This window comes from Psammomys obesus, unplaced genomic scaffold (assembly GCF_907164565.1).
Source record: "Psammomys obesus unplaced genomic scaffold, mPsaObe1.curated_primary_1811, whole genome shotgun sequence".
NCBI lineage: Eukaryota > Metazoa > Chordata > Mammalia > Rodentia > Muridae > Psammomys > Psammomys obesus.
In genome coordinates, this window is record NW_026588752.1 from 9,848,360 (window position 1) to 9,871,649 (window position 23,290).

A 23,290-nucleotide genomic window follows, 5' to 3' on the forward strand; every position below is an offset into this window, starting at 1 on the left:
GTGTGCACAGCCTTACCAGGTCACAGAGGAAGACAATGCAGCCAGTCCTGTTGAGACCTGATAGGCTAAGGTCAGAGGGAAGGGAGGAGGTCCTCCCCTATTAGTGGACTAGGGGAGGAGCATAGGGGGAGATGAGGGAGGGAGGGTGGAATTGGGAGGAGACACGGAGGTGGGGGAGCACAGCCAGGATACAAAGTGAATAAATTGTAATAAATAATAATAATAATAATTAATAAAAAAGAAAAAAAACAGAATTAGGCTTATTGTAAAAATTTTAAATTAAAAAAAAAATCTGCTTTTGGTTCTCTCACAGATGGAAGAGGTCCCTGGCCCCCTCCTACCCTTGACTGGACCCTCCATAGCCTTCTTTCCACCTTCATGCCACATACAGACATATTTTTCTATTCATAGAAATGAATGTTTGGTTTCATTATAGCAACATTTCCAGTACTCTCCACCCCACAAAAACGAAAATACAAGGGATAGCGGGCAGGCTGAATCCAGGATTAGCACTTTATGTAATTCTTTAATGTGAATTAGTTGCCATTTAGAAATCAACAGATTTCATGAGAAAATGCAAACTACTGAGATGGGCTTGTGGCTCAGCTGATAGAATGCTGCCTAACATGCCCAAAAACCCGGGATCAGTTTCAGCACCACACAAAACTGGCATGGCGGCGCACACCTGTAATTCCAGCACTTGAGCGATACAGTAAGAGGATCTGAAGTTTACAGTCATCCTTGGCTACAGAGCAGGTCTGAGGCCAACCTGAGCTGTGTGAGACCCTGTCTCAAAAAACAAACAAACCCAAAAATCAGATTGCCAATGTGTGTTGAGAAATTCGCAGGCCTGGCCTCGGGTGAGAAAGGCGCATTCCCCGCTCTGTGACAATTGGCTGGACCTCTCCACAGCTGTCCCCAGTCTGTTTTCCTCATAGGACAGGCACAGCGATCAGGTCAAATTGCAACTAGGCGAGTCCTCACCCTGGTTGTAGGATAGCCTGTTTAAGAGAGGCTGTGGGGAGTGGTGGAGAGCAGGCTCAGTGGTCCCTGCCCCACTCTGCTGGCCTGTCACCTGCGGGGCCTGACCACCGCCACCGCAGAGCCCCAGCAGCTCAGCCTTGACTCTTTTCTAGGCCCTGGTCAACCACACTCAGGACTCTGCCGATGCAACTCAGCCAAGCCTCAACCCTGACAAAGTTCTCCAGGATTCCTCTGCTCCTCTGTCTCCCAGCCAACCTCAGGAGCCTGTAAACGGGCCTGGCAGCCAACCCTCAGGGGACGGATCCCTCCAAACCACTATCCCCGCCGAGGTGGTCCCCAAGAATGACAGTGACTTAAAGGTGCCTGTTTCCCTCCGGAAGTCCCGACCATTGTCCATGGATGCCAGAATTCAGGTGGCCGAGGAGAAACAAGCCACTGATGAGGCGGAGGGCCTCAGTCCTGCAAATGGCAAGTCCCAGAAGGCAAACCACAGCCGACCTAACAGCAGCGCCCTGGAGACCTTGGGTGGGGAGACGATAGCCAATGGAGGCCCGGGACTCCCCAGCTCTGTAGCTCCAAGCCATGCTAAGAGGGCTTCGGACTGTAGCAACCTGTCTACTACCTCAGAGAGTGTGGACTATGGCACCTCCCTGTCTGCTGACCTGGCACTGAACAAAGAAACAGGCTCGTTGTCTCTCAAGGTAAGGTCACCTGTCTCCCTGGGGGTCAGAGCAGGCTTGTTGCATGTGCCATGCTCAGGTTCCATTCTCAGAAGCATGTAGAAGCTATTTACATTGTGCTGATTTGTGTATTTATTTGTAAGAGGCCTTAGGGGTGAACACAGATCCTTATGCATGCTAAGCAACACACAGATACACACCTCACATATACCACATACCATAATACACACACACACACACACACACACACTCTTACTTCTTGTTTTAAATGGCCCATGAGTGTGGATCTTAAGATTTCAGCTCACCTCACCTCCTAGCCTACCTTCCCCTGACACACATATTTAGGTCATACAAGACATTACTATTTTGTGGTTGGTTTGGCTTTAATTTGAAGTTTGGTTAAAGGGTCTAGTAAAGTTGGGGAAAGAGCATTCCAGAAGTGGAAGTTCCCTTGCTTGGGGGTAGCTTTGTGCCCAGTGGCTGACAGGTGGATTCACTGAGGGTACCCTCACTGTCCCCTCTGGCCTCCTGTCTGGCAGGGAGTGACACCAAGAGACCGGAGGCACCCTGTGAAAATGTGCTCTGCGCAGAGCTGAAGGGCTGCCTCTTCCCACCGTTTCCACACGGGCAGCAGAAACTCAAAGAAGCTGGCAGTTGGCACAAGGCCATGTGGGTAGAAGTAGGAAGTGGTCAGACCTCAGGCTGGGCTCCTGGCCTGGTGTGCCTTTAGCCCTCTCCTCCTTCAGCAGCCAGGAGGAGTGACCCCCTTCCTTGTCTGCCTCCAGCAGTTCTGCGATAGATACAGCTTAACTTCCCATTGGCCACCTGAACCCCTAAACAAGGCTGATTTAGGGGGTTCTGGGGGAGGAGGGGGTGATGCTGTACATCTGTTTATTGCCTTCTGAGAATTACTCAATATAAAACCCACAGTAGAAGTTCACACATTTCCGAAGTGCAAGACGGTGAAAGGAGGAAGCAGCCAAGAGGCCCCGCAGTGGCTGCTGGAGCAGAAAGATGTTCAGTCAAGTGGAAGTGTCCTCGGCAGCTTTTCTATTCATTTCCTTAGAACCGACACCATTGTCATAAATTGTAGTTGCCCAGCTGTGGCCAGTGGCTTTTAGGTAGAAGCATCATCTTGTTTAGGACAGGGTCTTGTACTTCTTCCTCCCAAAAAGGCAGAAGATAGAGTTCGATTGTAGAGGGCTTGCCTTCCATGCACACGGATGGCCCTGGGTTCAGTCCCCAGAACCATTAAAAAAATAAAAATAAAATAAAAGGCACCAAGTGCCCAGAGCCCAGGTGAGGTAGGCTGGGCAGAAGCATACAGACCGAGGAACTAACTCTTAGCCATGCTGGCAGGCCCAATTGTCTTGAAGGGGCTGGAAGGCCCTTGAGCCTGTTGCAAAGGGTTAGGTTCTAATAGGAAGGGCCTTTGCAGCTGGCTGGGTAGTGGGCAGAACAGAGGTCATCAGAAAGCCAGTACAGGCCCCTCCCTAAGCCCTCATCTGTGTCAGACCTGAGCACTTCCAACGGCCACCATATGCCATGCCACCGTGCCACCTCAGGGAGAGGTGGTCCTCCCTAAGCAGCCCCTTGTGGCCTGTGCGATTATTCATGGAGAGAGGAATGATCCCATTCCAGGCTCCAGACAAGCATGGCTGCCTATGGGCTGTAGCTAGGTCAGCAGAGGCCACCAAATGTAAGAGGGATTGTGGTCTGCAGTCATGACTGGCAGAAGTAAACCCCATGCCAGGGAGCTTGTGCCACTGTGTGCCTCTTGTGCGTCTCATCCAGTCTTCATGGACGCCTGGGAGGCAAGTTGTTTTAATACTCCCTGGACAGCTGAACTTCAAGCACAAGGCCTGAAGGGTCATAAAGCTAGCAGTGAGGATGAACACACAGCCCTTTTTGATGTCCAGTCTTAGTTCTACAAGAAGGCCTCAGGGGGAGGTCAAGAGCCTCAAGCGGTGTCTGAAGCCTGAGATCTCCCTGAGGCCAGGCGCTTAGGCCTTGATTGTGGAGCTTGAGGAAGGGGACAGTGGATGGCCGAATCCTTCTGGAGCCCAGGCTGTGGACCTCATCCTGTCTCTCCACTGTGGATTTCTAGCTGAGTTTGGCATGTTCTCCTTACCAGGGCTCAAAACTGCACAATAAGACCCTGAAGAGGACCCGCCGGTTTGTGGTGGATGGCGTGGAGGTGAGCATCACCACCTCCAAGATCATCAGCGAAGATGAGAAGAAGGACGAGGAGATGAGGTTTCTCAGGCAAGTCCGAGGAGGTGCCAGTGTGGGCACGGGTGGGTGCCCTGGGAGTGCTTAGGGTTGGCCCTGTGGGTGGGAGGGCTGTCTGTCTACAGTGGGGGACTGAGGAAAAAGGAAAGTGGTCTTCCTTGAGACACCTTCTCCTGCATTCATATACTCACACATCCATCTATCCAGATGTCTTATCTGTCACCCTTCCCTTCTGTCCACCTTCTCACTCATCCATACACCCAGTGATCCATCTCCCCAACCTCTATCCCCGAATCCATGTCTCTACTCCTCTGCCTAGCAACCTAATCTCTACCCACACACCCATTGGCCTGCTCATCTCGCTACTCATTTTTCCAGCTATCTGCCTGCACACCCATCCACAGACCACCTATTTTTTCTTTCCCCTTACCTATTTGTTCATGCAGTCCACCCATCCATGTATCTACCTGCCCGCCCACCTGTCCACCCGGTTATCCATCTGTCCATCCGTTGTTGTTTCTAACAAAATCTCAATTGTTCAGTTTTACCAATAAAGATTCAGGAGCCAGATGCTGGGGTGAAAGCCTGTTAACCCAGAGAGGCAGAGAAAGCACCTCACTGACCTTTTTCCTCAGGCCATGTCCCGAAAGGAAAGCTTCTTCACACCACCTCAAAACAAACAAACAACAACAACAACAACAAAAACCCTCAAACTGAATGTCCTTCCCTTCTACTTCCTGTACATCTCTCTGTCCATCCTTCTGACTTCCTTTTCCTCCCTATGTTTTTTTTTTTTCCCCTCTGTTAACTCCCTGTCAACTGGTTGCTTGTTCTGCCTCTTGACCTACAGTTGATTTTATTTAATTCAAGCAGAAAGCTCTTGGATTAAAGGTGTGTGCTAGGGCTGAGCCACACCACAACTCCAAACAGGTTTTTTTTCCAGTAAATAATACAGTCTTGGGGTTCACAGTGTGATCAGATATCCTGCAACAGCCCACCTACCCCTATCTGTACTCACCTACCCATCTATCTGTCTAAGCACCCATTTAATCCATCCATCAGCCTCCTCTTCACTTACTGTTTCTCTGTCCACACGTCCACCCAGTTATCCATGCGTGCATCGCCTTCCAGGTGGGACAGAACGGAAATCCCTATACATGAAACTATCCCCCATGTTGAATATATGCCCTTGGGTCTCAAACACAGTGCACATGCTAATTCTTGATTGTGCTGCACATTGCGAAGGGGGGAGGAGGTGGCCCAATAGTGCGTGCCTGGGCTGAGCAAACTTTGTTCTTAGGGCCCTCACCATCACCGCCCTGAGCCGGTGAATGCCCCAGATCTGGGGATGTGCTGAAGGAATCTGAGGCCCTGGTGGGTGACTTGCATGAGGGTCTTAGAGAAAAGGACTTCACTGTGGCATGTCGGGCCAGGAGGAGGGTGGGATCTGGTCTGTGTTGGGGCAGGACCCAGGCTGTGGAGGTCTGAACACACAGCTGTGAGGGAAAGGTGGGGGATTCCAGGCACAGCAGGAAGGGAAATGGCACATAGTGAAGGGCCCTGATGTCCTGTCTGGACATTTCCGTGGCCACTGTAACTGTCTTAGCTTTAGAAACATAACGCTGGCTTGGGAGGTGGGAGAACAGTCCAAGACCCCCAGACTCCGGCTTGGGCTGGGCCACTCCCTCCAGGAGGGAGAAGGGATAGTACTCAGTGTGCATCTCAGAGCTAAGCCTGTGAGAAGGAGAGGGCGTGGACAGAGAAAGAAGATGAGGGGCAAGGTCTTTTGCTGGCACAGCCTCCCACGCTCCAGTTGTCTCTAACAGCCCTGCCCGGGGACTGTATTCCTCACACACACCTGAGGAAACAGTGTTTCATGGCAGGTGTGCTGCACGCGCTGGGCCTTTAGTTGACAAGGAGCAGAGTGGAGATGCAGTGTGGGCTGTGGCTTCCCAAGACCGCTGGTTGCCAGGCACTGAGGAGGCTCAGAGCACCTGAGGCCAGGGCTCTGCCAACGTCATCGTAGTTTTGGAGGAAGCTTCTCCATCACAGAAATAGTTTGGGATGTCCTAGGGACATTTCCTTCATCTCAGACCAGTGGAGTGAAAGTTAACTATAAGTGACATTGTTAAAAACATCCTTATTCAATCCAGAAGTGAAACCAGGATGCCAGAAGGCATAAATGAGCTGCCAGCATCTTCCAAAATGTCCCATTATAATATCAGTAGTACATAGAGTATGAATTCCCCAATAAGCATGTCCGTTTAATGAAATGTTTTTTTTCTTTTATATTTGCATTTCATACCATATAGATACAGTTTATAAAGTTTCTTGTTTTGCACTTGTCTGCTCTATGTCTGTTGATGTTATGTACCACTTTTGAGGGTGATGGTTAGTTCCTCCCTTTTAATTGATCTTGAAATGCTCTTTATATGTGGAGGATGCTCCCCTTTTTGTCTGTCAGTGAATCCTGATCATGTCTCTGCTTAAGTTAGCGGGATTCTGTTCCATAATCCATCCCTCCATGGCCTGGGCTGTGAATACTGTGGTCTCGGGGGCCCCCTTCTAACCAGGATATGTTTGTGCCTATTAATCCTCAGGCGCCAGGAGCTCCGGGAGCTCCGGCTTCTGCAGAAAGAAGAACACCGGAACCAGACACAGCTGAGCAGCAAGCACGAGCTGCAGCTGGAGCAAATGCACAAACGCTTTGAGCAAGAAATCAACGTGAGTGAGAGGAGGCTGGGGGCTTCTGGCCTCCACGTTTTCTTCAGGCGTGGGGTGTGGTGGAAGGATGATTAGGTCACAGTGATCCTGAGTGCTGTGGGAACACCTCTAGAGGAAATCCCCTCTGTGGAGTGCCACACCAAGGTCCTGGCCAGGTCAGATGAGGAAACAGACTCGGAGAGGTTAAGTTGCCCTGGGTCACACAGCAAAGGGTAGCAGGGCAGGGACTTAGGTCTGGGTCTCGTACAGACTCTGAGGTGTAAAGTGGCTCACTGGATGCCTCTGAATCTGTGCACCTTCCAGGCCAAGAGGAAATTCTACGACATGGAGCTGGAGAACCTGGAGCGGCAGCAGAAGCAGCAGGTGGAGAAGATGGAGCAGGACCACAGCATACGCCGCAGGGAGGAGGCCAAGCGGATCCGCCTAGAGCAGGATCGGGACTACGCCAAGTTCCAAGAGCAGCTCAAGCAGATGAAGAAGGAGGTGGAGAAGGGCCTGGGGCGGGTCAGGGCAAGAATTCTATTGCTGTAGCAAAACACCACGACCAGCAACAGTTTGGGAAGGAGAGAGGGTTTGTTTCCGCTTTAGTTCCACTGTACTGTCCTTCATCGGGGAGGCTAGGGCAGGAACCTGGAGGCAGGAGCTGATGCAGAGGCTGAGGAGGAGTGCTGCTCACTGGTTTGCTCCTCCTGGCTTGCCCAGCCTGTTTACTTATAGAACCCAGGACCACAGACTCAGGGGTAGAACCAAGCACAGTGGGCTGGACCCTCCCACATCAGTCATCAATCAAGAAACACTTGTCTGTAGGTCAGGCTGGTGGAGGCCTTTTCGCAGTTGAGGTTCCTGCTTCCCAAATGTCTCTAGCTTATGTCAAGTTGACATAAAAACTAGCCATCACAGCCTCTCTTCGTAATGGAGGGGCTACATGAGGCCCACTACCCCAAGTTTTGGAGGCAGCCACATTGGGGGCCTAGGGTCCCAGCCACAAGCCATGACACATGAAGTCCTTTCCCTGTCCTTTGGGTACCACTTTGTGTTGGCTTTTTCTTCTAGCTGGGTCCTCTGTAATCGGCTTCTGTCAGCTTCTTTTTATTGTTATTGCTTTTTGTTTTGTCAAGACAGGGTTTCTGTGTGTAGCCCTGGCTATCCTGGAACTCACTCTGTAGACCAGACTGGCCTCGAACTAACAGAGATTCCACCTGCCTGCCTCCCAGAGTGCTGGGAATCCAGGTGTGTGCCCCTGTGCCCAACTCTGGGCCGCTCTTGAGACCCTGTACCCTGTGTAGAGGCAGGCTAAGATGGGACTTCCTCCCTCCCCTGGGGATGAACCCCCTTGTGCCTGCTGTTCAGGTTCCCTGCCACTGAGTTACACCGAAGTCTTGGTTTATCTTTACATGGTTTTTTTGTTTTTTTTTTTCTTGCTTGTTTTATGTGAACGTTTTTCTGGGAAGAAGAGGCTTGACTTCTGTGTTCTTTTAGCTTCTCAGGAGGCCTCTGCCATTTAGTAAGCTTGGGGCAAGCAGCTTGATGACCGTGGTCTGGGGATGGCTCTATTTGCGGCGCCTCGGTGTGGGCTCACACTTACTCTTTCCAGAGCTGAGTGGGGTCCCAGCACTGAGTTTCGTGAACCACATAGACATTCAGGGACTGACTGACTCGGGGGCTCCCACGGGTCCACATGGCGGTGTGTGCTGCATGTAACCGCACATACCTTCCCGAGCACCCGCAGTCACCTCAGGGTCACTCGCGATTTCCAGTGCAATGCGACTACTGTGCGAGTGGTTGCTGCCCTGGACCAGGGGGCCGTGCTGAGGGGAAAGTCAGTTCGTTAGGTTTTCCCTGAAGGTTCTTGTTCCGTTTGCGTGTTGATGAAATTGTGTAACGGCTTGTTCCTCAGAATGTGTCCCCGTCATGAAGCTGAGTCTATTAAATGGGTCAAGGTTCCCCAGCCCTGCATGGAGCCCTGGGGACTTCTTAGTTAAAAACTAGATTGTTCTTCTGGTTGGGAAAATGGGATGCCAACACAGCCAGTAACTTCAGTGCCCTGGAATGTAGCTTATCTGCCATCTGGTGGAACCCGTTCTCCCGCCTGTAAATGGTCCCATGAGTCCTTGGGCCTGCCTCTTTGCCAAGCGGCCCCAGAGGACTCCGATTTTATTCTTCTTCTGCCTCCTTCCTCCATCACCAGATGTAAGAATGTTTCTGGCGTCTTCCATGCCTTTGACAGAAAACTCAGACCCTGTGCTCAGTTGTTGCTTTTAATCTCCCATCCCCCAAACTAAAACTGCAAAAGCGCAGTTCGGAGTCTATCTCTTAGGTTGTGTGGTAGCGCTCAGGGCCACTGCGCTGGGACTGGGGGCCGTACCTAAAACAGAGGTGCACAGATGAACTATTCCTTTGGGAATTTATATCCATCTGTGATTCTGAGCCAGGAGTCTTCTGTCCCCAGCTCTCTGGGATATCAGCAGTGTCTTTAAACATCTAAGGGGGATGGAGTAGGGCCGTCTGTCGATCTTGTAGCGAGGGGTGCTACTGACATCCCGTGAATGTACAGGACAGTACCTCCTCTCTCTCAAGTTCGCAGAGTCAGTAACACTGCAGATGGAAAATCCACCGAAAGCAGAGAGGTCGGGAAACAGGGGACCAGACTCAGCCTGCAGAACCTAGGAAACAACCTGCAAAAACCTAGGAAATGGAAGAGAGGGTGAAACTGGCTAAGCTGGCGGGCTCTGGAAGTCAGACAGTAAGCTCATGTCGATGACCTCACGCCCCTCCAGATGCTCTGGATCCTGTCTTTCTCCACAGCGATTCATGAGCCGGCCGGTTGCTCATTTGCCCCAACACTTGGTCTTGTCAACGTCACTGTTTTATTTTAGCCACCCTGACGAGTGTCAAGTGACATCTCACTGTTACTCAGAGTTTGCATTTCACTGAGGACTAGTGACATACATCTCTTCACTTGCTTCCTTGCCACCCATATGTCACTTCTGGTGATGTGTCTGTTTAAATTTTTTTTTTTCTCCTTTACATGGCTGGGAAATTGGTTTCTTTTTTTACTGAGTTCTGACGGTTCTCTTTGTATTTGTACTGCAAGAACTTTATGAGATTATTTTGCTAATATTCATTCTCCGCCCATGGCTTGTCTTGCCAAGCTAATTGTTTTCTTTAGGGGTGATTCTTTTGGTGGCCTGTTTAAGAAGCCAAGGAATCCTTCCTCAGCCCCATGAGATGCAGTCTTTTAGCAGTTCACCGTGTTTGGCTTTGTATTTCCCAGTGAGAACATTTTGAGTTGAGTTTCTGTAGCGGATAAGGTCTGGCTGGGTTGAGTGTTGGCTTTGGGATATCTGTCCCAGCCTTGTGTGCTGGAAATACCCGCCTTCCTCTGCTAAGTTGTCTGTGGGAGAGGAGCCGGCTGTATGTAAGCGGATCTGGTTTGGTGTACTTTGGGTCTGTATGCCACACGGGTTCATTTGTCTGTCCCTCATCAGTACTTTCGTGTCTATGAGGCGAGGCCCGGGGGTGTGAGTCCTGTGGTTGTTGTCCCTTCCGCCTCTTAGCCTTTTCATACCATCATAGCCTCACCCCGCAGATGCTGTAGAGAAGCCTTGCCAGGACTTTGGGTCATTTTGGGTGGAATATGGCCACTAGAACAACACCGAGCTTTCTCTTCCCTGACATTTTACATACTTGTATTTTCTTCGATAACTTTTGTTAGTGACTTTTAATTTTTAGTATATGAGTCCATCTTTGTTTTGTTAGAATTATATTAAATCATCCATGTTTTGTCTGAATTATATTTATGTCTGTTGGAGGGTACTTTCATAGGATACTTTAACATTATCACCTTAGTGGGGCTGGAAAGATGGCTCAGCAGTTAAGAGCAGTTGTTGTTCTTCCTGAGGACCTGGGTTCAGTTCCCAGCACCCACATGGTGGCTCACAACTGTCTGTAACTCCCGTTCTGGGGGGTCCCAGTTCCCCCTTCTGGCCCTTGTCGGCACCAGGCACATAAGTGGTGCACAGATTTACACGCAAGCAAAACACCCGTAATAAAAATTAAAGTATCAATTTAGCTAATTACTGGAGGGTAGAATTATATTGCTGTTTGTGCAGTGGTCTTGTGTCTGGCCTTGTTGCCTTATTCTAATATTTCTCTTTGTAGATTCCTTGAGATTTTCTATATAGACAGAAGCAGTTCTTCTATTCAGTTGATCTGCCTCTTATTGCCCTATCATGCTGGCTCAGGTCCCAGCAGGAAGTTGGCTAGAAATAGCAGAAATAGTTCCTCCTTATTCCTTGTCTCAAGAGGAACACGTTCAGTATTTCCTCGTTAAGCCTGATATTAGCACAAGAACATTGATTTGGTTCTGTTAGTGGTGGTGGTGCTGGCACTGGTGCTGTTTTTTTGTTTGTTTGTTTGTGTGTTTGTTTGAGATAGGGTTTCTCTGTGTAACAGAGCCCTGGCTGTTCTGGACTCACTTTGTAGACCAGGTTGAACTCAAACTCACAGAGATCCATCTACCTCTGCCTTCCAAGTGCTGGGATTAAAGACATGCACCACCATGCCCAGTTTTTTTTTTTTGTTTGTTTGTTTTGTTTGTTTTTTGTTTTGTTTTTCAAGACAGGGTTTCTCTGTGTAGCCTTGGCTGTCTGGACCTCACTCTATAGACCAGACTGGCCTTGAACACACAGAGATCCACCTGTCTCTGCAGGGATTGAAGGCATGGACCACCACTGCCTGGCCCTTGCCTTCTTTTCACTAGTGTTTACATAGAATATTTTTTGTGGGGTGGAGAGATGACTCAACTCTTGAAAATACTGACTGTCCTTGTAGAGGACCCTAGTTTGGTTCCCAGTACCCATGTCTGGCCTTCTTAGGCACCTGCACAGAGAAGTACAGGAAGTATTGTATACACAGGGTATATCTGCACATATCCTGACACAGACACATACACAAATGCCCATAATTAAAAAAAAATAAACTAAGTCTTTAGAAGCATGTTTATCCTTCTAACTTGTTAACTGTATATAGTTGCTGACTGTATATAGTTCAGTCAGTTGTTTTAGTTGGGGCATTTCTGCTGTTTACATTTAAGGAATTGTGTTCTGCTTGTTCCTCTTGTTTCTGTTCCTTATTTTCTCTTTCTTTGCCTATTTTTTTTTTTAGAGTAGTTGGCTATTTTTAGTACTTCGCTAGTTGGTTTAAATATTTGCCTGTTTGTGTAATATGCTTCATGGTTTCTCTCAGCATGTAATGTGATGTTCATACTTTGCCACTCAGTATCCTTTAGAATGGATATTGCAACCCTTTTTGTTTGTTTGTTTCAGTAGGTACACAGCCGTGTTAGGTTAATTTAAGACAGGCCCTACCTTCTGTGGGTGATGGCTTCATTTCCCAAAGCTTTTCTGAAGTTCTCTGCACTTGTACCAGTGCGCAGGGCTGAACCTGAGGCTTTTGGGAGTCTCATTCCTAGAAATAAGGATTTTTTTTTTTTTTAATGTTCTTCTTGTGATATTGATCCACATTCTCTCTGGCCTACCTAGGATCCGTTTCCTGATTCTTTGGTCAGAAACTCAAGATTACCTGGGGGAGGTTTTGCTGCCTTTTGTATTACTCCAGTGGGCTAGTGTGATGCTGGGAAAAGGTTGAAGGAGCTGCTTCTTCCCTGTGTTGGGATCATCTTGGACAGACCCTGCTCTGGGGACGTTTACATCCTCTTCCAGGGAAGAGACACCTTCCCCTGGCCCTGTGAGGGTCAGGAGCTCCCTCCAAACCAATCCCTGTGGCCAGGGGTGTGGAAAGTGCTGAGTCCGGCACCAGCCTAGAGCCACGCCCTCCAGGGAGTGGCATGAGGGAGTCCACCTACCTGCACCATAGAGACTACAGCAGACAGACACGGTCAGGGCTCCCACAGAAGCAGAGACCTCTCAGGAACCGAAGTTGATGCTGACACTGGACAACATGTCTGTGCAATAGCTTCTTGGTGGGTCGAGAGTGACCAAGACTTAGAGTGAGGCCGGAGCAGGAAGGGCCGTGGTGCAAGCTCTCCTCCATGTGTCTGCTGCAGGTGAAGAACGAGGTTGAGAAACTGCCCAGGCAGCAGCGGAAGGAGAGCATGAGGCAGAAGATGGAAGAACACTCGCAGAAGAAGCAGCTGCTCGTGAGTCCCCAGCCTCTGTCACTCAGCCCCGGGACCCCAAGTGACCGCTGGCCCCCCTCTCACCTGCCCAGGCCTGCTGCCTAGAGATCTGCCTCCTGTTTTGAGTGCCTAAATCCAGCCTTTGTGACCATCCACCCTCACGCCCCCAGAGTGAGCCCCGTCATCTCTGGCCACTGCAGCCTTTGCCTTAGTCCTGCCTGCCTTACTGCCAAATTGTTCATATGTCACACGGCCTGTCACCTGACTGCCTCGGTGTTGAAAAAACATCAAAGTCTTGCTCTCCTAGACCTGGCTCTGTTCTTAGGTCCTGAGAAGGAACTTGCCTCTGTCTTGTCGGCAGGCCAGAACCTTTGTCATTTCTCACCCATCCTTTCCCTTCTCTTTCATCTCTTTCCAGAGCATGGTATGCGCACACACACGCACGCACACATGCCAGACATAACACACACATGCCCTGACACATAACATACAATATACATATATACTAAACACTACTACAAATCTACTCCCGCCTACACATACATACACAACTCCGTATTTCCATCCATCCATCCTTCCACCCATGTTTCTCCAGTCTCTGGACCTGTGAATTTGTCAGTGTTGCAGGATCCCGGCACTGTCGAAGCTCTCTCAGCTGCATAGCTGCCCCCCTGACTCTTCCTGTTTTTCTGCACTTCTTCCTCTTGGAGCCAGCAGGTATTATCGAGATGAAATCCAAATCTGGCCCTGTCATTCACTCTTCCCTCAGCCCTGGGCCTTAAAATCCTTTGTCCATAAGCTGAGGCCCACCTCCTCACTCGCCTGCTGCTGCCCAGCCCTCTCAGCCCCTCTCGGCTTGGCTATACCCCCTGGTCCAGCCTCTCCCGCTTGCTGTTTCCTGTTGCCTCCACTGGGGGGGGGGTGTCTTTGCACACCGTGCCCCCTCAGCCTTGGGTGCAGGCAGCCAGTGTTTACAGATGCTCGACATGAAATCTGGTCAAGTGCTCAGGGCACCTTTGGGTAGGAGTTACTTGGTTTTCCTTTTTCAGAAGGAATCAAAGCCAGAAAGGAAACACTGCAGAGTTTGTGACAGTAGGGCAAGGCCTAGCACTTGACCTGACCCCGGTCTCCCCATTCTTTCCTGTGTATCACAACCTGTTTCTTTCCTCTGGGTGAGACTGGTTATTAGCGGAAGAAGCAGGTTTTGTGTTCAGTAGCACAGAAGGGTGACCAGATCCAATAATAATGCGCATTTTTCAACATAGCAAGAAGAGGGTCTTCAATGTTTTGCCACAGTGAAATGATAAATATCTGAGGTTGTGGGCTTGTGAGTCCCCCAGACTCACCAGGTACATGAGGCACCCTCGTTCTGAAATGTCGCACGGTACCCAGACAGCATACAATTCTTGTGAGCAAATAGCTTTTTAAAACACAGGGCTAGGGGTTGGAGGATGGCTCCATGGCTTAGAGTGTTTTTCTGCCATTGCAGGAGACCTGGGTTTGGTTCACAGCAACCACAGCTCACAATGACCTGTAACTCCAGTTCCAGGAGATCCAGCGCCCTCTTCTGGCCCCTGCAGGCACATACGATACATGCCAACCAACACTCACACACATAAAATAGACAATTTAAAGAAACCAAGGCTGGTCAGAGAGGCCAGCAGGCCCTCCTCGTCACAGAGGGAGAGAGCTAAGTCACCCAAGCCACCTCCGGGTAAAGGCTCACTGTCTCTCCCTGCAGGACCGGGATTTTGTAGCCAAGCAGAAGGAGGACCTGGAGCTGGCCATGAAGAAGCTCACCGCAGAGAACAGGCGCGAGATCTGTGACAAGGAGCGCGAGTGCCTCAGCAGGAAGCAGGAGCTCCTCCGAGGTGGGGTCCGGAGGCAGCCCTTTCCCGCCCTTCCCCTGGATGGTGGAACTAGAGACAGCCCGCCCCGCCCTTCCCCAGGGAAGTCAGCAATGAGGCAAGGGTACCAGTCCCCACAGCACGCAGAAGGGGCGGCTCCTGTGCCCACCTCTTGCCCCACTGTGTGCTCTCACACCTGACCTCATGCCGTCGTCATCCTCTCCCTGTAAGACGCTCCTCCCGTGATCCTAGTGTTAGTGTAGAGATGAGGCAACCGCACTGGGGACGGTTGCTGTGCTCCTTGGTCCGTTGATGCTACCGCAACTGGCTTCCTCAGTCCGAACGATTTAGAAGCAACAGAAGAGCAACAAAGGCCAAGGCTATACCAGCCTCAGTGTCTGTGAGGACCTGCCTCCTGGTGGGATTTCTCACTCCAGTCATCTCCACGTCCGAACCCTTCTCATCTGCCCCTCCGAAAAGAAGGGGTGCTATGTAGATTTTCCTTAATAATGTCTTCCAAGAGCGTCCTCTCTTTGGGGTGTACCTGTGCCACTTGGTGGAGGAAGAAGCTGGGGCCATTCCAGCCGCAGCTCATTCCCTGCCCTCTGGCCTCTTATGCTTCCAGGCTGCTGGGGCTTGTCATCTCTTAGTCTTAGTTTCTTCGGGCTCCGTTCAGACAGGCAGTGTGGTCTGCTGAGGTAGCCCAGGTGCCTCTGAGCCCAGCAGGTTGGTTTTTAGTCCCAGCCAAAGGCCTGGCAGGGTGTGTGAGGAGGGATGGGAGACCCGTGGGCCTCATCCGCTCCTCACCGTGTGGGCGGCGTGGTCTCCGCAGACCGGGAGGCAGCCCTGTGGGAGATGGAGGAGCACCAGTTGCAGGAGCGGCATCAGCTGGTGAAGCAGCAGCTCAAGGACCAGTACTTCCTGCAGCGGCACGAACTGCTTCGGAAGCACGAGAAGGTGAGGAGGCCAGGGCGGGATGCGGGACAGCGTGCTGCCAGCCCCCAGGAGGGCCTGCTGTGGCCAGGGCCCTGCTCAAGGGTCAAGAATCAAGGAAACTGTGTGAGGGATGCTCACCCTGACACCTCAGTGCTTGGTTCTCTCAGTTCAAAGCCAGTCCTGGGCTACTCAAAACTATGTCCCACCCACCCCTAAGAAAAAAAGAAATAAGAGAGGAAGAGGGTGATGCTCCTTGTCGTCTATCCTTCTGTCCTAAATTAAAAATAACATATTTCAAATGCCCTTGAGCTACATGCCCTAGCTTGGTAACACCAGCCTGAGGGCATTTCCTCTCCGGAGTATGTGGCTAAGCAGAGCAGTGGCTCAATGCTACTGCTCAGTATTCAGCATATCGTACTAGATTTTGTTCACCCAGGAAAAGATTTAAATTCAAAGCATGGGCTCAGCCGAATCCTGTTGTTTTCACCCCACTATCAAGTCAGAAAGCCGTGACTTAAACCAGGAGAAGTCAGAGACATGTAGTGGTAAAAGAACAAAGCCGAGTGCTGGTGAAACGACTTAGTGGGTAAGGGAGCTTACCACCAAGCCCAGTGACCTGGGTTCGAGTGCCAGAACCCTTGCAGGGAAACAAGAGAACTGATTCCCATGACTTGTCCTCTGAGTGTCAGACCTGCTGCTCCCAATAAAGTAAATAAATGTAAAAAGAATTCTTTCTTTCTTTTTGGTTTTATGGGACAGGGTTTCTCTGTGTCACAGCCCTGGCTGTCCTTGGACTCACTTTGTAGACCAGGCTGGCCTCGAACTCACAGAGATCTGCCTGCCTGTGCCTCCCCAGCGCTGATTATAGGTATGTGCCACCATATCCGGCAATTTTAAAGATAATGGTATTGAACTGTAGAGGTGAAGTAACAGCTTCTCCATGCTGGCACCCTGGGCCCCTGTATCGGCTCCTGCGCAACCCCCGTATCTAGAGCTCCCCTGACCTTTGCCCGGTGTCCCTCCAGGAGCGAGAACAGATGCAGCGCTACAACCAGCGAATGATGGAGCAGCTGAAGATCAGGCAGCAGCAGGAGAAGGCACGGCTACCCAAGATCCAGAGGAGCGACGGCAAGACACGCATGGCCATGTACAAGAAGAGCCTGCACATCAATGGCGCAGGCAGTGCCTCTGAGCAGCGCGAGAAGGTCAAGCAGGTGGGACTGTGCCCGGCGGGCTGTGGGCGTGGGCAGGGAGGGGCAGGGTAAGGATTGGCCTCCGGCAGCATTCGAGGATGGAAGATAGCAGTTAAGGCACAGTGTGTCAGGCAGTCATGGCCTGGAAGCTTCGAGAGCCCAGGAGATTCCTTGGTTCCTTTCACGCCCCGTGTTTTCACATGCACAGCTCTCTCTGTTCTCATCCACGTCTCATTCGTGTCCCCTGTGTGACATAGGCCCCCGTGATCTCTGTACATACTGTCCTCACACATACCACCTGGTCATGTCAGGTCCCTACCTTCGTGAGGACAGGCAGAGGCTGGGTTTCTGCGTGGGCAGGATGGAGTTTCAATAGTGAGAACACAGCCTGAGGCGGGCCTGGCTCTGAGCAGGGCGGGCCCCCTCCCCAGGTCGGGCCCTGCAGGCTCAGGCTGAGGTAGGCAGAGCCCCCACCCGGCCGTGGGAGGAGCACCCACAGCAGCACCCTCTCTCTGCAGTTCTCCCAGCAGGAGGAGAAGAGGCAGAAGGCCGAGAGGCTCCAGCAGCAGCAGAAACACGAAAACCAGATGCGCGACATGGTGGCGCAGTGTGAGAGCAACATGAGCGAGCTGCAGCAGCTGCAGGTACTCAGCGTCGTGCCTCAGTTTCCCCAGGGCAGTCAGGACTCAGAGGTCAGGGGCTCCTCGGCAGGGCGACATCCCAGTCGGTCAAGCCCAGGCGAACTGATTGAGCCCTGCCGTGCTACTCGAAGTCTGCTATACTGGACAAGTCGTGTGACCCTCCTCGCCATACTCTTCACCTCTCTAAAGAGCCGTAGGGTGGAGGCGTCGACTCCTGTTTGGCAGGATGGGTGTGTAGATTTGTTGGAGCTGAATGCTTTGCACTCCAGGGCCTGGAGGCTGCTGTGCTGCAGTATTCCTTTGCTTGGGTGGGGATCCTGGCTTCGAGTGTCCCTGTTTGAGTGTCCTAGTCTGGCCCCAAGCATCTGTGCTGTCGACAAGCAGGAGGTGTTTGTGCACGAGGACCTGCAAAGTGCTAGCGCCCTCAGGGACTTCAGTGACAGAGCCCTTGAGGGACCGGTCCGGGAGCTGGTGCCTGGGGCCCCCTTGTGGAGGAGTGAGGCGTTGCACTTGACAGATGGCGCCCGACTCCTGTGTCTCAGAACTTCGGGAAGCTCCTCCAGCCACTGGGCCGGGATGGATGGCAGGGAGGCTCCCCAGAAATGGCCAGCAGTGGAGGCTGCCAGGCAGGGGCTCTCCCCCAGCTGGAGGGCTGTAGTATCTAGAGAAAGGCCTTGCCCCTCCCTGCCTTAGAGGCTCCTGTAGCAGGACTCAGTCTCTGCAGGGAGTGAACAGAGACCTCACTCCTGTCTACCACATAGATTTCAGGTAAAATTTATGAAGCGGACAGCTTACCTCAGAACATATAGCAGAGGTGGGGAGAGCCTCAGCCACGTTCTAGCCAGGGATCTCTCCTGAGGAAAATGACACGAGGCAAGAGACACTACATGTATCATATGATCTGTAGTTAGACACGGGGCCCCATTATACATATAATTTCTGTAGGTCAGGAATTACACACCCGGATTCAGTCCGCTTGGACTACCTCAAAACAACCCGACACTATAGCTAGATGCAGCGCTGCATACCTATAGTCCTGCTACTTGACAGGTGTCAGCAAGAGGATGGCTTAGGACCAGCAGCTGCAGGCTGGAGTTTATTTATTTACTTATGGTATGTTGGTGCATGTGTGTGAGTCTGGGGAAGTGCATACCCGGCACACGTGTGTGGTTCGGAGGACAACTTCTGGGAGCCAGTTCTGCCGTCCTTCCATAGTGGGTTCTGGGCATCAGCCTTGGTGGCATTAAACCTGTGGTGGCAGTGCCCCCCGGGGATGCCGTGGGTCTGGCTCTCCAGGCTTCCGCCACCTCGCTCTCACCCCTACTCTGCCTGTTCTAGAATGAAAAGTGTCACCTGTTGGTAGAGCATGAAACCCAGAAGCTGAAGGCCCTGGATGAGAGCCATAACCAGAGCCTGAAGGAATGGCGGGACAAGCTTCGGCCCCGCAAAAAGGTACTGCATTGGGCTGGCGGGTGACGTGCCACAGGTGCCCAGGACAGCTGAAGCATCCCTGTTTGGGGACCCTTGCCTCGTGGGTTCCCTAAAGTTGGTCTGTTCCTGAGGGGCAGGACCCATCTGCCCATTGTGCTGAACACTGGCAGCTCTCTGCACCCCTGGGGCTAGCATCCTCCTCCTGTGCTAGTCCATATGTACCTGAGACGGAGGACCTGTGTCCTGTGGAAGCAGAGGACCTGCTGTGGGCATCAGTCAGTCCTGCCGGCAGGCTGGCAGCCTCGTTTGTGGGAAGTCGCCCTGTGGGATCAAAGGCCAGCGCCAGCTCGTTTCCTTTCTGAATTGGTTTCCTAAAGTGTAAATCTCTGTGCTTGAGCTGGGGTGGAGCTGGGGCGCGGGTAGAGCACCTGCACCAAAGCAAACAAACAGCCATACACGCAGCAGCTTGAGCCACACTCTTTATCAAATGCTGTAGGAGTAGGATTCAAAAGTTAGGGTTCTCTCCAGGGTGTCACAAGGCCAAAGTTAGACTGGACTGGGCTCTTAGCTGTGGCTGTGAGGAAGGAACCCTTCCTGGTCAGTGAGGTCTTTACAGAACCCTCACTGCTGATGCAGTGTGGCTACGTCCCTCATGCTCCTGCCACCTGCCTTCCCGTGATGGCCCGTGTACCCTCAAACTGTGAGCCAAAGCAAAACCCTTCTTTCTGTAGTGCTTCTGTCTGGTATTTTGTTGCAGCAATGAGAAAATGACTAGCACAGTGAATCATTGGAGACTTTGGTGTGGTTGTGGCAGCCATGAGATTGTAGGGTCAACTGAAGAGTTGTTAACCCACACCAGATATCAAAGGCATAGTCATATCATTCATTCATTCATTCATTCATTCATTCATTCATTCATTCATTGAGACAGGGTATGACTGGTCCTGTAGAGATCTGCCTGCCTCTGCCTCCCAAGTGCTGGAATTAAAGGCATGCACCACCCAGCGTAGCTATTCTTAAACTCTGAGGAAAGAGGTGCCCTTGTTACCCTTGACCTTGTGCCCCATGTGGCCTGATGTCCTGAGGGATTTTACCTCGACAGGAGGTAAGCTGTGGCCTTCTGGGACTTCTGACACTAAACCCAGGGGTACCTAGTGTCCCTACTGGCTCTGACATTAGGGAGGCTGTTTCCTGGACACATTCTAAGAGTCTGAAATGAGCCGTCATTCAGCTAGCTGCCTGTGACCTTAGCTGGGCTTTGATGCTCTGGAGGCACCAAAGCAGGTGTGTGCTTAGAGAGCTGGCTCTATTATCCCCCCCCCCCCACTCCCCACCTCCTCCTGTGGGACTGCCTTGGGGCAGGATTCTGTCCCAGCTGCCTGAGTTGCTGCAGAGGTGATGGTTCTTTTTGCTGTGTTTATGTTACCTCTGTCAGCCTTGAGTGCTGAGTGCTGTCTCCCCGTTAAATCATGTCCTATGGAGTATTTTTAGAAGAATTCAGAAGGCTTCCTTTTCCGTGGCTGCAGACTTCCTAACCTGCTGAGGTCACCGAGGACAGAGTGAGGCCTCAGAGTGGTCCGCCCTCCCTCCTCAACCTGCCTCTTTAGACTGTCAAATGCAGAAATAGTATCTGCATCTTAAAACGTGTCAGTGGAAGCTGGTGTCAGCACATTGCTGCCTGTGGGCTAAGCCTGCCCCCCTACCCATCTGTAAATGAGTCTGATTAGAGAACAACTCATTTGTTTACCTTCCCTGTGGCCGAGCTCGCCCAGGACGGCAGTTGTGTCCTGCAGAAGAAACTCTGGCCTGCAAAGCACAGTGCCTTCCGTATAGGACAGGGAAGTGTCACAATATCACTTAAATAAGGCCTGCACACTGACGACACCGGTTGACATTCCAGCGTGGGTGTGCGGAGGGGGTGGACCTCACACAGCCTCACTCCAGATGAAGAGTGAGAGGTAATAAAAAGGCTGCTGAGAGAAGAATCAGTCTTCTCCGTCTTCTCCAGGGAAGAGCTCCACCTGAGGTGTCTAACCCCGAACCTCTAACATGTATACATCTGAGCAACAAACAGTAAGTGGGCTCAGCAGGCCATTCTCACACATACCCATGATGACTTTAAAGAAGAGGCCATAGATTTGAGATGAAGTAGGCGGGGATGTGGAAGATGAGGTAAATATAGTACTCGGGTACTATATTTACACGAGTAAATATTATATTAAAGTCTCAAAACTTGAAGTGTTTCCTGTCTGGCACTCAGCAGGAGACAGGCTGCTGCCTGTGATCTTCAAAGGCTTTGGGGAACGCTTGTGGTGGGCAGGAGACAGCAGGGCTTGAGTTGCAGGCTTCGTTCCGTCCCTGCTCTCACTACCAGCTGAGCCCTTCAGCAGGGGACCAGAGTGTTCTGGGTTTCAGATCCTTCTCCAAGTTTGGGATGTTTGCATATGTATAAAGAGATGTCTCGGGAGGAGACAGTGTCGGTGCTAGAACACCAGGAAGGGGGTTTATTTTGGCCTCACTGGAGTTTGAGGCGCTGGTCTCATTATAGAGGCAGGCGACTGTACCGTCCAGCGGGAGTTCAATGAGTTCCTAAGGAGGGGCGAAAAGAATGAGGCGACAAGAGACAAAAAGAATGAGAGCAAGTCTATAGTCTGATCTCGTTCTCGTTTATTTGAAAAATTTCACACAACTTTATAGGGAGAAGGCAGGAAGGGAAAATGTGTCAGCAATATAGTTTACAAAACATAATAGGGTGATTAATGATGATGCAGAACACCGCAAGAATGTTTACTAAAAGAGATACTACAAGAATGTCAGCTAAGATATCTCAAAATGTCTTGCACATAGATGTCTCATAGGTTACGGAAACATAAATCTCTCACCTACGACCTTGTTGCAGCTGTCTGTAACTTTCCACTAGCTGGCCTTGGCTCCCGGCAGGCGACAGGGACCAGGGCTGAGTTCTAACCCTCGGGTCTCCTGCCCAGCGACTCTAGCTTCAGCAGCCGTGCCTCCCACCCCACCAGCCTGAGGAACTGAATGTTCAGGTGCAGGAGCCTCTGTGGACATTTCACACTCAGGCCATAGCCAGACCCAAGTCTAGACAGACTCGGTTGTGTCCTTACATACAGCCAGAAGGTATTTTTGGCATACCCATCTTTCGATCGCCACCCATCCGGTGAGTTCAGAAATGGTGTTTTTTGCTATGGCATCAAACTAGCATTTCCGAGTTTTCAAATTTTGGAACATCTTGGACTTTCGGAGTGGGGGTGCCTGAGAGCTGCGTGACAGCTGGAGATAATCCCCCATTACCTGAGGAACATAGCCCCCACACCTATCTTTAGTCCCGGATGCTCAGAGAGGCAGAGGCACACGGCTTCCCAGCAGGTAGTGTCCAGGCAGGCAGCCGTCACTCTGCCATCTCTGACTGTCTTGCTTTTCTTCATTCACCTGGCTCCTTTGCCACGAGGAGAGTCCTGTCCATGTCTCAGACTCCTTCTTAACAAGCCTTTCCTCAGGATTTGCCCTGGGCCTGTGAGCAGTTCAGAAGGTGCCTGGCAGGTGGAGAGGGTGCTTACCTCAGGGAGAGGGAGGAGAGGCCTTCCACCCATCCCCTGAGGCCTGGGCGGGAGCTATCCGGAGAAGGCCGTGTTGTTCTATAATTGAATGATTGGCATCCCACTGAGTACCCTCTGCCGTCTCTTCCCAGGCCCTGGAAGAGGATTTGAACCAGAAGAAGCGAGAACAGGAAATGTTCTTCAAACTAAGTGAGGAGGCAGAGCCCAGACCCACCACACCCAACCGAGCCAGCAAGTTCTTCCCCTACAGCTCCGGGGACACTTCCTAACGCCCACATCCCTGGGCTGTGGTGGGCAACGTAGCAGCCTGGCCCCTGGGGCCTCCAGGCCTCTACAAACAAGTGACTCAGGACCTCGTCCTCTTGCTTCTGTGCCAGCTCCAAACACCCCTTGGCCTGTAGTGCCCTAGTTGTCCTCAGCGCCACCTGGTGCTTCTGATAGATGACCTCATCAAGACCATCACCTGGAAGTGATTTGGGCTGTTGGGGTCAAGGGCCAGGCGGGATGAGTGTACCCCTCTTGTTTGCCAAAACACCAGCTCTACTACTGTCTGTGGGCATAAGTCCTACTGATGATATCACCTCGAACTCATCCTTATTGCAATCCTTGTGGTTTTTTTTTTTTTTTTTTTTTTTTTTTTTCCAGCAATTCCCCACAGTGTCGGAAAACATCCCTAACAGCTATTTTAGTTCTCAGCAGCTAGCTCTCAGGGGTGTCCTCATTCCCCTGCTTCACCCAGGCGCTGTGTGTGTGCGCGTGTGGGGGATTAGGAATGGGAAAAGGGAGGGCGGAAATGTTCATTCTGCTGGTTTCTGGCATTTATCCTGTCTTACCCCTCCCTGTGCTCATGCATACATGTACACACACACACACACACACACACACACACACACACACACACACAC

General features: G+C 51.3%; 1 protein-coding gene across 1 annotated transcript in view; it reads left to right on the plus strand.

Annotated features, from left to right (window-relative positions):
- Stk10 (serine/threonine kinase 10) overlaps window positions 1-23,284 on the plus strand; it is an 88,270-nt gene extending 64,986 nt beyond the window's left edge. Inside the window, exons 9-19 of the mRNA XM_055604544.1 lie at window positions 1,137-1,685; window positions 3,799-3,929; window positions 6,497-6,620; window positions 6,924-7,103; window positions 12,688-12,780; window positions 14,501-14,630; window positions 15,439-15,563; window positions 16,568-16,756; window positions 17,254-17,379; window positions 18,715-18,828; window positions 22,517-23,284. Of these exons, the coding sequence (XP_055460519.1) occupies window positions 1,137-1,685; window positions 3,799-3,929; window positions 6,497-6,620; window positions 6,924-7,103; window positions 12,688-12,780; window positions 14,501-14,630; window positions 15,439-15,563; window positions 16,568-16,756; window positions 17,254-17,379; window positions 18,715-18,828; window positions 22,517-22,654 (1,899 nt within the window). The 3' untranslated portion in view covers window positions 22,655-23,284. The remainder of the gene's footprint in view (window positions 1-1,136; window positions 1,686-3,798; window positions 3,930-6,496; window positions 6,621-6,923; window positions 7,104-12,687; window positions 12,781-14,500; window positions 14,631-15,438; window positions 15,564-16,567; window positions 16,757-17,253; window positions 17,380-18,714; window positions 18,829-22,516) is intronic.
- The last annotated feature ends 6 nt before the right edge of the window (window positions 23,285-23,290 follow it).